The sequence below is a fragment of the Danio rerio genome, chromosome 14 (assembly GCF_052040795.2).
Source record: "Danio rerio strain M-AB ecotype USA chromosome 14, GRCz13ab, whole genome shotgun sequence".
Taxonomy (NCBI): Eukaryota; Metazoa; Chordata; class Actinopteri; order Cypriniformes; family Danionidae; genus Danio; species Danio rerio.
This window is the reverse complement of record NC_141034.1, coordinates 11,100,162-11,118,827: the sequence shown is the minus strand read 5'-3', so window position 1 is coordinate 11,118,827 and position 18,666 is coordinate 11,100,162. Positions and strand designations below refer to the sequence as shown.

The 18,666-nt window shown below is 42.6% G+C and overlaps 1 protein-coding gene across 2 annotated transcripts; it reads left to right on the top strand.

The window, feature by feature from the left end:
• Positions 1-1,559: 1,559 nt before the first annotated feature.
• Positions 1,560-17,676, top strand: lpar4 (lysophosphatidic acid receptor 4). 2 transcript variants are annotated; one of them, XR_015507077.1, is made up of 3 exons: positions 1,560-1,883; positions 13,418-14,896; positions 15,552-17,676. XR_015507077.1 is itself a non-coding variant. In XM_087281179.1 (2 exons), exon 2 carries the CDS (start codon positions 13,593-13,595, stop codon positions 14,646-14,648), a length of 1,056 nt encoding a protein of 351 aa, XP_087137305.1. In that variant the 5' UTR covers positions 1,560-1,883; positions 13,418-13,592; the 3' UTR covers positions 14,649-17,676. The 2 variants fall into 2 exon arrangements, 1 of the variants encoding a protein (XP_087137305.1); XM_087281179.1 differs by having other exon boundaries at positions 13,418-17,676.
• The last annotated feature ends 990 nt before the right edge of the window (positions 17,677-18,666 follow it).

Here is an 18,666-nt window from a genome sequence, read left to right as displayed (position 1 = left end):
AAGTTATATGATTGTACAGTGCTTTATCATTTGGCATGTTATTCTTTAGCATCACCACCAGCAGAGCTAAGGCATAATAAGGCGCAACATGGTTCTGAAAATGAAACGTGACCACTTCCGTAATGATGTTTTGACACTTCAGTTTCTCTCTCTCTCTCTTTTAACTCTCTCTCACACACACACACACATTATCACAGATAACTGTCGCAGATAACTTACACATACAGAATTATCAAAAAACACGGAGCAAGAAAGATAAACTAGCTTTGCACATGAACAAAAACAAAACAAAAGGCTTTTAAACTTCAGAAATATCAAGTAACCCTACAGAAAAAAGTCAGAATTATTTGCCCCCCTGTTTATTTTTTCCTCAATTTCTGTTAAACTAGGCAGGTTAGGGTAATAAGGCAAGTCATTGCATAACAATGGTTTGTTCTGTAGACCAACAAAAAGTATATATAGCTTAAAGGGGCTAATAATTTTAATCTCAAATTGTTTTTTGTTTTTTTTTATTAAAAACTGCTTGTACTCTAGCCGAGATAAAACAAATTTCTCCAGAAAACAACTATTATCAGACATACTGTGAACATTTCTGTGGGAAATATATAAAAAATAATAATTTAAAGGGGGGCTAATAATTCAACTGTATATATATATATATATATATATATATATATATATATATATATATATATATATATATATATATATATATATACATACACACAGTTGAAGTCAAAATTATTATCCCCCCCTGAATTATTAGCGCCCCTGTCTATTTTTTCCCCAATTTCTGTTTAACAGAGAAAAGATTGTTTCACCACATTTCCAAGCATAATAGTTTTAAAACCTTATTTCTATTAACTGATTTATTTTCTCTTTGTTATGATGACAGTAAATAATATTTCACTTGATATTTTTCAAGACACTTCTATACAGCTTAAAGTGACATTTAAAGGCTTCACGAGGTTATTAAGGTGAACTAGGCAGGTTAGGGTAATTAAGCAAGTTATTGTATGACGATGGTTTGTTCTGAAGATTATCGAAAAAAAAATTAGCTTAAAGAGGCTAATAATATTTTCCCAAAAATGGGGTTTAAAAATTAAAAACTGCTTTTATACAAGCTGAAATAAAACAAATAAGACTTTCTCCAGAAGGAAAAATATTATCAGACATACTGTGAAAATTTCCTTGCTCTGTTAAAAATCATTTGGGAAATATTAAAAAGAGAAAAAAAATCAAAAGGGGGCTAATAATTCTGACTTCAACTATATATATATATATATATATATATATATATATATATATATATATATATATATATATATATATATATATATATATATATATATATATATATATATATAATCATTTTTTGTGCTTTGTGGGAGTAGTTTTTCACCTTGTTTAAATTACTGCAATTGTATTGTATTAAATTGCAGTAATTTAAACAAGGTAAAAAACTACTCCCACAAACAACAAAGAAAATTATTTGGTCAGAAGAAAGAGAGTTTAGCCTATACTTGTATTGAGTAAGCCAACAAATCCGCATTCCACAAAGTACGCATAAGTGCCCCAAGTGAACTGAACTGAGTTTCTTACAGCAGCTCTCTATAAACGTGTGACTTTTCACAGCACCTCAGCAGACTCTACGGGCGCGCGCAGTACGACAGGCGCGTTCTCGCACAAAAATGTAACGGACAGCGACCTCTAGTCACAGACGGCTCAGTCACCTGTACTTTTTTTGGCATAACGGTAAAGTGTATATGATTTATTTTGTGGAGCTCACCGACGTGCTCTGTTAAGATGGTTTAAGCTTTGTGTTTGTTGGTCCACGTCTAACGTTAATGTTTTAAATTACATCTTGAAGGAACGCCTTACAGGTCAGTGAAGATACATTCTTACTTGTCAGTTTAAATGTTTGTTGTTTACCAATAATTCACTGTCGTTTTATGGGTATAAACGTATGTTTTACGAAATTAATAAACTAATGCTATAGATCATCTGGCATCTTGTTTGAATTTAGTTTTAAAATATTCTTTAAATCAAACAGATGTCGTTTCTCAAATTTTGTTCAGTTTATATTGCTGTGATTAAAGTAAAGCTGGATTTATATTCGCACATTCGTTCAGTGACAACTTGTGACACAATACATTTATTGTTTACCATAATACTAAGAATATTCGGTCTGAAACCACGTGCAAATATGACTTTAAATCAACATTAGCACTATTTAATTGACTGAACAATGTTACTTTGATAGCCATAGACTGCTAATATAAATGCTATGCAAGTAAAGCAAACAGTTATTTTAGTTTGATTAACAAGATCTGTTTTGGTGATTGCTACTGATCAAACTAGTTCTTAAATTCAGTTTATGTAATCAGTTATAATCTCATTACATGTAGTTTCAAAGCAGCTTTGCTTTGCTAAAATCTACTGCGGTCGTAAGAATAATATTCAGTTTATTATAAAAAAACTTGATCAAAATTTTGCTGTATGATGTTTCAAAACAAATAAAACTGTTATAAAAATTTAATGTGAAACATTTTTGCCTTTATTAATAATTATGTTTACAAATAAATTAGGACAAAAAGTGCTGCACATTTTGCATCTGCATTTAGAAATACTTCATATGATACCAAAATTAATGTTTATTTGTATCACACCTTCAATCAGATATTAAAACTATCAGTTATTAAAACTATTATGTTTAAAAATGTGTTGAAAAAATCTCTCTGTTAAACAGAAATTAGGGGAAAATAAATGGGGGTGCTTATAATTCAGGGGGGCTAATAATTCTGTCTTCAACTGTAAATGTTTTGTTTCAGATTTGATTATTTGCTTTTTCTTAGAAAGAAACCCTTGACTATATTGCTTGAGCTGATATTTACTCAAGGGTATCATTCACAAAGCTATTTGCAAAAGGTAGCACAGCAGGTTACTTTAGCAAAAGTGTGACTTCAAGGTTTTTTGCTCACTTTCTTTATATAATTTATTTAGTTTGAATAATCATTTTGTTTTACATGCTATTGAAATAATAAACAGAAAGTCTGTATTTTCTTTAACCTTAATACGTTCGTTAAATTAATACATTTTTATTTTTAACTCATGTCTGCAGCCAGTATACGAGCACAGTGATTCATTGTTAAGCACTGTCACCTCACAGCAAGAAGGTCACTGGTTCGAATCTCAAATGGGGACCAGTGTCATCAGCATTTTTGTGTGAAGTTTGCATGTTCTCTCTGTGTTCCTGTGGGTTTCCTCTGGGTGCGTCGACTTCTCCGACAGCTCAAAGACATGCGCTATAAGTGAATTGGGTAAACAAAATTGGCCGTAGTGTATGAGTGTGTATGTGAATGTGAAAATGTTTCCCAAAACTGGATTACGGCTGGAAGAGTATCCGCTGTATAAAACATATGATGGAATAGTTGGCGGTTCATTCTTTTTCAAGTGGCGACCCATGATGGATAAGGGACTAATCTAAAGGAAAATGAATGAATGAATGATGAGCAATAAGGATCTTGTCATTATATTACAACTTAGATCAAGCAGCTACACCAAAGAAATATTTTATTTTATGTTGAAATCATACTTTTGTGTGTGTATGTGTGTAAACAAATATTCGTAAGCAATATATAAAAATGTACGACTCTTCTTTCTGGTTATAACTACAAATATTTAAAACATTAGGCTGAGGAGGTTAAGTGTCTTAAAAAAAAAACTCAGAGACTTCATCTGGAGCAGAATCAGAACAATTATCAAAACATTAAATATTGGATAATCAGTTCATCAACAACTCCCAAGCCTGCACAGTCATAAGTGTATTTGCATGTGTTGGCATTTTACATTAAGCAGTTTTGAATTATTTGTAGTGAAATGTTTGGTGATCATGTTAATCTTACTGAACAAAAATGACCTCTGCTCTTTTCTTTTGTACAAATTTAGATGATCTGATTTTTGGAAGTTTTTGTTGTTCTGTCCAGTGTTGGGGAACGTTACTTCAGAAAGTAATGCATTACAATATTGAGTTGCTCCCTTAAAAAAGTAACCAGTTGCGTTAGTTAGGCCCCGTTTACACTGCCAGTCAAATGTAACTCAATGTTTTGCTCATATGTGACACAGATCAGATCTGTTCTATGACCATGTAAACACAAAAAATAACACATGCATTTGAATATTCAGAGATCAGCTCTTTTCCTCCTCTTCCTCCGCCTCAAAATCATTTTAAAGTTGGGCGAACTTCGCATATTTCGAAAATGCTAAAAGCCAGACAATTTCTTCCATCATGGCGCAAATGCTAAAACCCACCTTTACGCATGCGCGACGTTGTAAATTTAATGGCGAGTGTAAACACATGAATCGGATATGGGTCACAATTAAAAGAACATGTAAACGGACAGACAAAAAAAAAAAAATCAGATATGGGCAACAAATCGGAATTGGGCATCAAGACCTGACAGTGGGACCTTAGTTACTTTTCATGGCAAGTAATACCTTACGTTACTTTTGAGTTACTTTTTCATTACTTTTTTCTGACCTGGCTGAGGCTTGATCCCTTTCAGAACTTGCAGAGGGGTTTTCCATTCTTTTTTAAATAGAGGAGCTCTGCAAATAAATTGAATTCAATTCACCTTTATTTGTACGTTCACTCTATATTTGTATTTCTACAATGTAGATTGTGTCAAATCAGCTTCACATAGAAGATCATTGTAAATTGTAATAGGTGTGGTTTAATAATCACTACTGAGAGTCCAAACAGTGAAGAGCAAATCCATCGATGCGCAGCTCTACAGATCCCGAACCATTCAATAAATTTCACCAATTGGCAAAAGTGAAGAATTAAAAACCTCAGGAGAAACCAGGCTCATTTGGGCATGATCATTTCTCCTCTGGCGAAACGTCTTGTGCAGAGCTGCAGTCTAGGCGCCGGAGGCTGGAAGCTGGACCTTAGCGAAGACTCTTCTGTCCCTGGAGCGTCACAGGAATCTCCACTCCTCCATGACCACCATAGCAGCTGCTCAGGATATGGCCTGGTCCAGGATATGGAAACCTTGGGATCATCTTGTCGCTGGTCTTGGATCGAATCAGTCAAATCGCTGCATAATCTGAGGGCCTCGGGATGAGGATATCCAGGTGGAAATAGAGAATAAAGAGAATAATTAGCGTAGCTACTCTTTATAGTGATATAAATGAGATGCAGAAATCTGTGTGAAGCACATTCGTGTATCATACCGCTAAGTGATGCACTGAGTGTATGCTTTACTAAACAGATAGGTCTTTAATTTAGTTTTGAATTGGGAGAGTGTGTCTGAGCCTCGGACATTGACAGGAAGGCTATTCCAGAGTTTAGTAGCCATGAATGAGAGGGCTCGACCTCCTTTACTCGGCTTTGCTATTCTAGGTACTACCAGAAGCCCTGAGTTTTGAGATCTTAAAAAGCGGGTTGGATTGTAGCGAGACAGAAAGTTGGTTAGATAAACATTAGCTAGATTATTTAAAGCTTTATAGGTAAGAAGCAATAGTTTTATTTCAATAAGAAACTTAACAATTAACAACACACTATATATGCTTCATTTACCTTTAAATAAACGCATAATTTAATGTAGGATGAAGCCATCTTCTGAGAGCTTCCTGACCACAGAGCTGTACATGCTAGATTAATGACAATGCATTTGCTGCTTTTGTACTTTTTATATTATTAGTGAAGTAAAATCACTGTCCATTCAGACAGTGTCATCTTTTTCTTTCCTTTAATAAACTCAAAATAATGAGAATATTTCCATCGCAGTAACGTAAGGTCCTGCCTTCTTCATTTCTGTCTGTTCCAGCATTCTCTCAGTGACAACATGACTAGGATCATTTTAATTTAGCAATTTATTTTTAACTAAAAAGGAAATCACATTGCATAAAGTAACTCAAATATCATTATTTATTTTTTAAAAGTAATGCATTACTTCACTGGAAAAGTAATATTATTACACTGGTTCTGTCTGACTTTTCTTGTCGATTGACAATCCCACAACTCATTGTGCAATCATGCATGTTTAATAACTGCATAGTTTTACTGCATACTCCTTTGTTTTTTTTTTACTTTTGGGTTATTTAAAACACAATCTAAAACATAGGTCTCAAACTCAATTCCAGGAGGGCCACAGCTCTGCACAGTTTTGTTCCAACCCTAATCAAACACAGCTGATCCAACTAATCTAGGTGTTCTACTACGCTGCTTCTCAATATGCATTCTTCATCGATCTTGCGTCCTAGTGTTCCCCTTCGGTTGGGGAACTTCAGTGCCATAGAGTGGATTGATTGAAATCCACGAATGGGAGGATTCGGTTCAGAAGCCGCTTGTCTGAAAGAGTATTGAACGGGCCAATGAATGCAATGAATTGGCAGCGTAAGCTTGCACAGGTGTACTTCATTGCCAATTATCCCAGCATATAAGCACACCTGGAGCGAGCAGACGCCATCCTTTTCGCTTCAGAGACTTTCTGATCGAGTCGATGAGGGTTCCTCCTGCTGTGACCAGCGATTCTGAGCGAACGAGAGCATTCTCCGGTCCAGAGTGTGTACACGCAGCGGCAGACGGTCGAGCTGGGTTTCTCACTTGCCTGGCGTTCTTTGGGTCCGGTCCTCCAGAGCGGTGCGTATAAAGTTGCAAACTTCACAGAAAGAGCAACACAGTCGTGCTGCACGTCCTTTTCAGGACGGCGCTCCGACTGTGCGTTTCTGGATGCGGTGGTTTCCTGTCCTCGGATGATGGGCACGAGCACTGCGTTGCATGTCTGGGGGGTCCAGCATGTTAATGCGCTGCTCGCGAGCAGTTCATGTCGTCATTGCGATGCCATGACTGTTGCGCAGTAAAGATCGCGGCTAGCCTTTGCAAAAGGGCGAACCACCCCAGTTGTCCCCTGCTCTGCAGCGGGCACTCGGGCAGATCTGAGGGTTTCAGCGAGAGATAATCCGTCGCCCACGGGCCCGCGGACCTCCCGCTCCTCTAAGCGCTCCATCCAAGCTTCGGGCGGGGGAAGCGATCCGTCTAACAGATGGTAGCCCTTACGCCCGATGACACCGGAGACCAGACGTCCACCGCGGCATCGGAGGGTGGGCTTTCATTGTCCGATGATGATCCAGACCCGCTCGCCCCCTTCGGGCTGGTGAGCGCTGTCACTACGGATCCTGAAACGGACATGTTAGCCGTGCTTTCCCGGGCTGCTTCGGCCGTGGGTTGGAGATGGTTTATCCCCCAGCTCCGCGGCCGGACCGACTAGAGGGGCGTTCCCTTCTTCCCGGAGGTGCACAGTAGGCTCACGCGGTCTTGAAAAGCACTTTTTTCTGCTCGTGCTGCGTGTCCCTCCACCCTAACCACTCTTGACGGTGGAACAGCCAGGGGGTATGTGGCGATTCCTCAGGTTGAGTGCGCGATGGCGGTAAATACGCGCGGCGCCTCTTCTTGGCGGGGTCTGCCTCGTCTCCCATCCAAAGCCTGTAAGTTATCTACCTCCCTCGGAGCTAGAGCTTACATAGCTGCGGGCCAGGCTGCTTCCGCCTTGCATGCGATAGCCACCTACCAGCGCTACCTAGCGCAGGCGCTGGCCGAGCTGCACGAGGGTGGGTCCAACCCAGGCTTACGAGCTTCGCACCGCCGCCGACTTAGCTCTTCGGACTACTGAGTCCGCTGCGTGTGTGTTGGGGAGGACGATGTCCACATTAGTGATCCAGGAGCGCCACCCCTGGCTGATATGCGCGAAGTCGACAAAGTCCGCTTTCTTGACTTTCCCCATATCCCAAGCCATGTTCGGCGACACCGTCTGTGAATTCACCCAGGAATTCAAGGCGGTGAGAGAGCAGTTGATGGGTGATGTCTTATCGGCGGTCCGTAGCCCGCTCCGCCCGCTGTGCCATTCATACCTGCTCCTCGCCGAAGGCGCCCGCCTACGAGAGCTGCTCCGCCCCCGCACACGCCTCTGGCGAAGCGAGCGCGTCGGGCACCTCGGAAGCAGGCAGCCCCCCTGCCCAGAACGCCGCTAAGTCTGGCAACGGACCGCGAAGCGTCCCTGGGACAGGCCATCTGGAGAAGAGGGAACTTGCTCTTTCCCCGCTGGAGGGCGGGGCCCCATTTCCAACGGCACTTTTTACTGCCATGAAAACATTATGAAAGGGCACTTTTCACTTCCCCAGATGTGACAGCCCGAAATCTGCCAGTCTGGGACGCTATGCTTTCTAGCTTGCAGATTCGGTGCGTTTCGCCAGTGGCTTACGAGCGCTGGGAGGACGGTCTCCTTTCTCCCACCCCTCGAGCCTCCCCTCCGGAGCTCGGGTTCGGAGTGAGAGCAAATATCTCACCTCCAGCTTTTCCGTGGGACCCGCGAGCTTCCCGGATCAGCACACCCACTCCGCGCTGCCCCACTGCTGGTACGTCAGCGATTGTAGTGATGAGTCCATTAGCGGGAGCTCTGCCTGCCTGGTTAGCGCGGGCCAGCTCTTCGCCGTGGCTCATACGCACAATCAGACTCGGCTATGCGATTCAGTTCGCGAAACGGCCCCCCAAGTCGCGGGTGTGTATTCACCAGGGTCAGCCCCCTGTCCGCCCTTGTCTTGCGAGAGGAGATTGCTGTCCTCCTGGCGAAGGATGCAATCGAGCCGCTCCCTCCAGCCGAGATGGAGAGAGGGTTTTAAAGCCCACACTTCATCGTGCCCAAAAAGAGCGGTGGGTCACGGCCAATCCTAGATCTGCACGTTTTGAACCGCTGCCTGCACAAGCTGCCGTTCAGAATGCTCACGCAGAAGCGCATCCTCCGGTGCGTTCGTCCTCTGGGTTGGTCTGCAGCATTAGACCTGATGGACGCGTATTTCCATGTCTCCACTCTTCCTCGCCACCGTCAGTTTCTGCGGTTTGCGTTTGAAGGTCGAGCTTGGCAATACAAAGCCCTCCCCTTCGGGCTCTCTCTGTCTCCGCGGGTCCTCACCAAGCCCGCGGAGGGTGCCTCAGCGCCCCTTCGGCTCGCGGGCATCTGCATACTCTATTTCTTTATGACTGGCTGATTTTTGCCCTCTCTCGGAGCAATTGATTATGCACAGAGACAAAGTGCTCTGGCACTTCCACCTGTGGGGGTTTCAGGTCAACCGAGAAAAGAGCAAACTCGCCCCCGTGCAGAGGATCTCTTATATCGGGCTGGAGCTGGACTCGGTCACCATGGCAGCGCGCCTCTCCGGAGAGCGCGCTCAGCTGATGCTGTACTGTCTGAGAGAGCTCGACAGTAAAATAGTGGTCCCACTGAAACTATTTCAGAGGCTCCTGGGGCATATGGCATCCGCAGCCACTTCATGCCGCTCGGATTATTCTATATGAGACCACTTCAGCATTGGCTTCACGATCGAGTCCCCAGACGCGCATGGCACGCGCGCGCACACCGAGTCTCTGTTACTGCGCTGTGTCGCCGCGCCCTCAGCCCTTGGAGCGACCCCTCGTTCCTACAGGCCTGGGTGTCTCTAGAACAGGCGTTCAGTCTTGTTGTCGTTTCAGCAGACGCTTCCAACACGGGCTGGGGGGCTGTGCATTGCGGGCATGCGGCTGCGGACCTGTTGGAAGGTACCCAGTTGCATTGGCATATCGCCTGGAGCTGTTGGCAGTGTTCCTCGCTCTCCACCGTTTTTTTCCGGTGCTGGAGCGGCAACACGTGCTGGTCAGGACGGACAGTACGGCGGCGGTGGCGTATATCAGCCGTATGGAGGGTATGCGCTCTCGCCGCATGTCTCAGCTCGCCCGCCGTTTGCTCCTCTGGAGTCATCCGCGGCTGAAATCGCTGCACGCCATTCATATTCAGGCAAGCTCAACCGTGCAGCCGATGCGCTCTCACGGCAGCCTTACGTCCTGGAGAATGGAGACTCCACCCCGAGTCTGTTCAGCTAATATGGGCGGGATTCGGGGAAGCCCAGATCGATCTGTTGCTTCCCCCGAGATCGCTCATTGCCAGTTGTTCTTTCCCTGACCGAGTGCTCTCGGCACGGATGCACTGGCTTACAGCTGGCCTCGGGGCATGCGCAAATACGCGTTTCCCCCAGTGAGCCTGCTCGCGCAGTTACTGTGCAAGGTCAGGGAGGACAAGGAACAGGTTGCTGGTTGCGCCCCTCTGGCTCAACCGGACCTGGATGTCAGAGCTCTCCCTCGCGATAGCCCTCCCCTGGCAGTCCCTTCAAAAGAGCACCTACTCTCTCAGGGACAGGGCACCATCTGGCACCCTCGCCGATCTTTGGAGGTCATTAGACGCGAGGAAGACTTAGGTAACCACCGATTGCGGTGGCTAATACCGTCACTCGGGCTAGAGCCCCCTCCCCGAGCGCGCCTATGCCCTGAAGTGGAGTCTATTCACTGAATGGTGTGTCTCTCGCTGAGAAGACCCCCGTAATTTGCCAGATCAGCGTTGTGCTTTCTTTACGCCAAGAGAAGCTGGAGAGCAGGCTGTCGCCCTCCACACTCAAGGTTACGAAACTGCCATCTCCGCTCTCATAACGCGGTGGCTGGCAGCACCGTGGGAACGCATAACCTCATCATCCGGTTCCTCAGGGGCGCTAAGCGAATTAATCCACCCCGCCCCCTCTCATGCCCTCTTAGGATCTCGCCCTCGCTACACAAGCCGCGTCAGATCCCTTCGATCCTCGACTCAGTATCTTTCTGTCCCTGAAGACAGCTCTGCTGGTCGCGTTGATATCGATTAGAGGGTCGGGGACCCGGAGGCATTTTTCGGTCAGTGACTCGTGCCTGTAATTGGGCTGGCTTTCTCTCACGTCCTGAGACCCCACCCGCGATATGTGCCCAAGGTTCCTACCACTCCGTTTTAATACGAGGTAGTGAGCCTGCAAGCGCTGCCCTCGGAGGAGGCAGACCCAGCCCTTCTTATTGTCCAGTTCACGTTTTGCGTATTATCCGGACCGCACTCAGAGTTTAGATCATCTGAGCAGCTCTTCGTCTGTTATAGCGGTCGGCAACAGGGAAGTGCCGTACCGAAATAAGTTCCCACTAGATTGTGGATGCCTTTCTTTCACTATCAGAGCCGAGATGAGCCGCGTCCCCCGAGAGCGCGTGCGCACTCCACTCGGAGCTTCGCATCCTCTCGAGCGCGCGCACGCGGCGCCCCTCTAACAGACATCTGTAGAGCTGCGGGCTGGGTGACACCCAACACATTTGCAAGGTTTTACAATCTGCGAGTGGAGCCGGTTTCCTCAAGGGTATTAGGTAACCCTTGGTGATTGAGGAAACAATTTGGTAGGGTGTTGAAACACGCTTGCTGCGCCATTCTCCCTAACACGGAGGTACGTGCGCCTTTTTATCTGTCAGTAAAGTTCCCCGTCAGGTGAGCCCTGCAGATTCCTCCGTGGCCCCCAGCACTGACTCAGCGGAGGAGTCACTTGCTGGCCCACTACGTTGTAGGTCTGCCCGCTGGTCAGCCCGCGTTTTGGGTAAAGGTGCCTGCTATGCGTGATCCCCACTAGGCGATCCCATATGCTTATTCCGCCACGGTTAAGTTCCCCCCCCCTGGGCGGACCCGTGTCTTCCCTCCCCGCTAACCACTCTTTTGCTATGCGTACTCCCCCTTTTTAGGGCTAGTCCATATGTAAATTCTGCCATCTATCCCCCCTTGGGTAACGGATGGCCTCCGCAGCGTCCTCCCTATCGGGATTGCACGCTTTCCAACGTACTGTCGTATTTTCCTAGAATTATCTAGATGCTCACGAGTTCCCAAAAATATATCTAAATCCGTAAAACTTCTGTTGAAGTAGGATAAATTAGGGCCAGGGACACGTTGGAGGACCGAGCCTCCCATGATGTGGGTGCGTCACGCTTGCTTGACAATCCCCTCATCGGGGGCGTTGGTAAGGTGCAGTCATTATGGCGCTTTCCATACTTCTCCCATTTGTGGATTTCAATCAATCCACTCTATGGCAATGAAGTTCCCCAACCGAAGGGGAACGTTCGAGGTTACAGAAGTAACCCTTCGTTCCCCGAGGAGGGGAACGGAAGTGCCATACTCCGTCGCCATAATGACTGTCCCTTAGCTGTTTGAAAGTCTCTTCAGCTTAAAAGGATGGCGTCTGCTCGCTCCAGGTGTGCTTATATGCTGGGATAATTGGCAATGAAGTACACCTGTGCAAGCTTACGCTGCCAATTCATTGCATTCATTGGCCCGATCAATACTCTTTCAGACAAGCGGCTTCTGAACCGAATCCTCCCATTCGTGGATTTCAATCAATCCACTCTATGGCACTTCCGTTCCCCTCCTCGGGGAACGAAGGGTTACTTCTGTAACCTCGAACGTTCTCATGTAGCGTCATCATTGCTGCCAAATTTCAGTTCCAAAACTCAAGACCGCAAGAACGGAAGACGTGTGTAAAGTCCCACTGTGTCCTTGGTATCGAGGATGCATCGCTGCAGACTTGAGCACAGACCTCGCTCTAGAAGTTTCAGAAGTCATTGCGACTGTAGGTGAAAAGCGCAACATTTTATATAGATTTATTATTAAGGTTTAGAGATATAACCTATTTATCTCAGGAGTTTTTCTAAATTAGATGGTGAAAGTAAACATTAACATAAAAATTTTAATAAAGGCATAAACACATTAAGGGTGTTTATGTGTTGAAATTTGTATTAAAATCTGTTTTATTTGTATTGTGCAATGTATATTTATAAAGTCTTTATGCATTGTATATAAATGAGAAGAAAAAAAAAATCGCTGTATGAATGTATGAATACTGTATTGTTTAAATAATTTTTGGTTAAACATGCGTGAAGGTCATACGACCATCAGGAAGAATGCAGCATCTCATTTCTCACAGGACGGGTTCACTGTCCTCGCGGTCTCCCATGTTCGTTTTTTTTGAGGTGACCTGACAAGACCGGTCTTCACAAGAACGCAAGTCTGTTCTCTGCATTCTTGGAATTGGGAAACAGCCCTAGACACTACTAGATCCGTTGTGTTTGATTAGGGTTGGAGCAAAACTGAAGAGCTGCGGCCACTGGGCACTGCAACATCCACCATGACAGCAGTTATGGAAAACAGACAAGTAGAAAAGCCAAAAGTTATCTTGATTGTTATATCATATTTTTACGTGTTTTTTCTTACTTTATCTACAAATTAATATAACAAATAAACAGAGATTTAACTTTGGATGCAACTACTCCATGTTCGAATTAGCTTTTTGTTTCTTATATAAAGACGTAAGTGAATTGTTTACCCAAATATGGATTAAAACAACCAAGTATTTTTTTCTGATAATTTTCTTTGTTTACCATACTTGCATTTTAAATATTTTGTAACATTACGATGGATGAAGTTGTTGCCCTCAGTGTCAGAAAATAACATGTTTTTTATAGTCATAACTCTAATTAATTTTCTCACTTTAATCTGCCATGCAGGAAACTGCAGATTGTTGATTGGTCCATTCTGTAAGCAGACAAAACACAAGTTGTATTCATCAGATCAAGCTTTTTGGAGCTGTGCATAGATGATGGGAAGGACGGATCATGCAGAACCTTTGCTAAGTGTCGGAAATTAACTGGAAACAGGAGTAAATCTACTGCAAGTGCCAAAATGGCCAGTCTTGTTCTTAATGAGACTGGGATGGAGAACTGTGGCATTGACGACTCCTTCAAATACAACCTGTATGGTGTTGTGTACAGTGTTGCATTTGTTCTGGGACTCGCCACAAACTGCGCTTCACTGTTTGTCTTCTGCTGCCGCATGAAGATGCGCAACGAGACCACACTTTTCATGACTAATCTAGCTTTATCAGACTTAGTGTTTGTTTTTACTTTACCTTTTAAAATTTTTTACAATGTGAATCGCCATTGGCCTTTTGGTGACACGTTGTGCAAAATCTCTGGAGGTGCCTTCATCACCAATATTTACGGTAGTATGTTGTTCCTGACTTGCATCAGTGTGGATCGCTTTCTGGCTATTGTTTATCCTTTTCGTTCACTCTCCATCCGTACCCGTCGCAACGCTGGTATTGTGTGCGCCACAATCTGGTTGCTGATACTGGGTGGAGGCATGTCAGTCACCTTCTTCTCTTCCACCAACCAGTCTAAAACAAGCACAACCTGCTTTGAAGGATTCTCCAAGAAAACATGGAAGACATATCTGTCCAAGATCACCATCTTTATTGAAGTGATGGGTTTTCTTATCCCACTGCTGATCAACTTAGCATGCTCCTCCATGGTGTTAAGGACCTTGCGTCAACCAGCAACTCTCTGTCAGATTGGCACCAACAAGGAACGTGTTCTGCGCATGATTGTAGTGCATTTGGCCATTTTTATAGTCTGCTTTGTACCTTACAATACTGTTTTATTTGTCTACGCAATGGTACGCACTCGTGCACTTGCCAGCTGCTGGGTGGAGAGGCTTGCAAGAACCCTATATCCCATAACACTGTGCATTGCAACCTTCAATTGCTTCTTTGACCCGGTGGTCTACTACTTTACCTCTGAGTCCTTCCAGAAATCACTGACTACCGGGAAGAATCAGGCTATGCAGGAAGATGGATTGCAGAATGAATGCCCTTTGTCTAACAAGGAGAAGACAGATGTAGCTGATCTCTACACACTGACAAGAAATGGAAAAGATCAAGTTGGTGAGACTCAGTTCTGACCTATACATTTCTATTCTTCAAATGCTATGCTAAAGAAAATGATTGGTATTTGGACTGTTTCAGTGAAACCCTTTCACAGAGCAACAGGTTTACTGGTTTAATAGTTTCTTTTCTGTCCATCAATTTGTATTAACTACTTAAAACATACCTTCACAGAGCCAGTTGTATAACTTACACTGATATGTCAGTGTGCTAATTAGTGTCACTTTATTTAATCAATGAGTATTACCAGTTTGTCACATAACCAGCGATCGTTCGCCAGAGATCGCTGGTTCTCACAACAAACCATGGACTACACTTCCGCCTTTTCCTGGACTACATATTCATACATGCACTTCTCCCAGACACCCATGCTCACACATCTAGCCTGATTACATTCTCACCAGCTGAACCTTGTCAGAGACTGATTAGACACGCTTCATAAACCACTCATTCACCAATCCAGTTTGCAGAGTCTTGTTAGCTGTACCAGTAGCATTATGAAGCGTTTTCCCTGTCTTGTTTTCCTGTGTTTAGATCTTAGCCTTGCTGATCCGTGTTCTCCTGTTTAGCCGCCTGCCTTTCGACCTATTGCTTGTTTATATGGCTAAGATTCTGGATTTGCCTGCACATACCCGTTTGTACCTGTATGACAACTGCTTGCCTGACGCTGAATAAACCTGCATATTGGATCTTACCTCCTGTTGTCTGTCACTCCCTCCCGTCGTTACAGAAGACTCGGCAAACTGGATGGGTGAATGAGTGGTTTATGAAGCGTGTCTAATCAGTCTCTGACAACGTTCAGCTGGTGAGAATGTAATTAGTCTAGATGTGTGAGCATGGGTGTCTGGGAGAAGTGCATGTATAAATATGTAGTCCAGGAAAAGGCAGAAGTGTAGTTCATGGTTTGTTGTGAGAACCAGCGATCTCTGGCGAACGATCGCTGGTTATGTGACACAGTTAAAGCACCTTCTTTAGTTTTTCTGTAACAGATTAGTGTGTGAATATTGAATGTTTATTGAAAATGTTGCTCTCCGATTGCCTTTTACAAAAAAGGTAACACGTTAATTATAATTTTAACTGACAATACATTCATTTAGTTAACATTATAAACAATATAAAATGTTCATATTGTAATACTATTCTCAAACATAGTGTTTCTCAGCTCATAATGTAATAGCTCTAGAGCTATACCATAATTTAACCAGAAGCTGGCTAAGGCAGATAACATCTATCACACACTTTAATGACATTATTTTGTTGAAAATATTGATTCTTTGGATTTAATGATAAAATATAATTTGGAACTTTGTTCAATCAAAATAGCATGGTATACATTTCATATTTAGTGTAAGACTGGATTTTAATTAGAAAGGTTTACTTTTTAAAAAGCAATTTGAATTATTAAAAAAATATTACACGTAATTACAAATTATTACGTGTAATCTCAAGATTTTTTTATTTTGAGAAATTGATTACAATGTTTACATTGTATTGCATTAATAGTGTAATATTTTTTTCATTGAGTGCAGTAATTACATCATGAGTTGTTAAAAGGTATGTACCAGCAGAATTCATACCTAACACTTTCATTCTTGTGTAACTATAGCCCCTTTCACACAGTGATACCGGTAAATATCTGGAAAATTTCCGGAACGACTTTACCGGTATATTCAAAAAAGCGCTGTTCACACAGGCGAGGACGTTACGGAAATTTTCCGGAAAAGAGCATTCACACATCCATTCCAAAATACAGGTAAATTCTGACATCATTCACCACAAATGAGCTTTAAACGGCTGCGCTTGTATTTGTAAACATTTAACAAAATTACAAATTCTGTGGATGATTAATATTGTGAACAACTTTCGCAGGATCACTTTCGCATGTCGAGATGTTCATAATATGTGCGTGTGCAGGCGCTCACAGGCTGTTTCACAGGCACACGCAAAGCTTAAAGGTAAATAAACAACGGCTTATCATAAGCATCTCATCGATGATTATTTACACAGTTGGCATTAAGAAGAACATATAAACGTGATCTGACTAACTTCTAGCAGCTAAATGTGTCTGGAAAAATATTCAAAGGCTTTTATTCTCATAAACCGCGCGGATGTAAATGCGTCTGACTGTTGTGATTGGCTAAAGCAGACGTCTCACGTCAGCTTGTTCTAGACGTGCACGCGCTTATTCCGGCAATCTTCCTTCTGCATTCACACAGCGCAGCATTCCGGCAAATTACCGGTAATGTTACAACTTCTCTTTCCGGAAAATAGCCAGAACGAATTTACCGGTATTTTCAAAAAGGACCTGTTCACACATACAACCTTTTCGGAAAATTGCCGGCAATTTTCCGGAAAGGTCTGTATGTGTGAAAGGGGATTATGGCTGTACCTTAGAGGACAAGGCGTTTCATAGAAATATTTGTTAAAATGGTGAAATGATATGCTAATATTCTGGTAGCATTTCATAATTGTTTCAATAGTTTAAAGGTGCAATAGGTGATTGTCTTTAGAAACATTTTTGTTTTTATTTTTGAAAGTCTCTTTACATCTTGATGGCAATCATCAATTTAAATGGTCTTAATGAATTAATATGTATTTTAAGATTTTGTGGAAGGTAATGGACCAAAAAGTTCCCCCAATCAAAAGGTTTGATCCGATCATTACAATGCCCTATGTCATTAGCATGTTCAGTTCAGACAGTGAATTGTAATTGCTAACTGAATTATAAAGTTTTCTGTTTGCTGAATGTTGTGTGATGTATTGTAGTCTAGTACTTGGTCCTGTATTCAGAAGGAATGTCGTTCAGGCTAACATTAGTATTTGTGAAGAGCTCCTGTTGCATCTTTAACTAATTTAGATATTATATTCTGCTTCATAACTGCTTCTTCAGCCACATTTTTCATAGTTATGAAGCAGACTGTAATATCCAAATGAGTTAAAGATTGAATAGGAGATCTTTAAAAAAAAATGTAGCACAAATATAGCACCTTTTGAGGCAAATCTATGTGGCACATAAAGAGTATAAATAAAGAGCCGGAACAAGCAGTACTTGTAAAAGTCATTTGCTCTTTAAAATCTGTTTTACTTTTATTAAAATCACTTTTTAATCATTTTTTTACGAGTTCACACTTACACATAACTGACAATAACGTTTAAGCATATTTGTCATTTTGTCTGGAGAGAGGAAAGACACTTTAACTTTAATGTTATTCCCCTTGTCTGAAGAAAAACTAAGTAAAAGGGGTATGAGCAAGTGTCTGGTTTGGCCTCAGAATGCTCCCCTATTAAGTGAATTAAGTTTGTAAGTGTGAAAATTAGATGGTGGAAGTATGCTGAAGATAATATGGTGAGAGAGATATGCTGAAGTATGTTGAGAGATAATGAGGGTAGTACATACTCGATTATTTATTGGGGTTTGTTTTTGTGGTCACTAGATAATGCTATGTTTGTCAATGATGAATTAGCCTTTCCAATGACCTGCATATGCTCCTTCACAAAAATTGGTTGTAAAACTTCACTTCATGAGTTTGCACTCACAAATAAAGATAATTGACATATTAAGGTTTAGTAGTATTTGTTAGTGATGGGAAGTTTGGTGAATTGGAAAGTTTTCCATGAACCAGATATTTTGGACTGTTTGTTTCAATTAACTGGTTCAAAAAATCAAATCACCGGTTCATTTGATCTACAATATAATGACATCTTCTACGATGGCGTAATGACAATTGTCCTATGTTAGAACTCAACATATGAAAAATTTATAGTTAGCAATCATAGTTTCCGCCAGTTAAAACATCACCATGATCACGATCACATGATCACACCATGAAATGAAAAGTGTCTTACACTTTAAGTTTTGCAAACCAAATCAAGCATGATTCACTTCCTATTTAAATTCCATTTCAATTTTCTGTTATGAAATAAACATACGTTTCGCCAGATCCTCCCATTTAAGCCCATGGTTTACCTGTGTTGTTCGCTTGGGTTCTGATGGTACGGTGCTGCTGTGTCAGTCACAGCAGGCTGTCATGTACT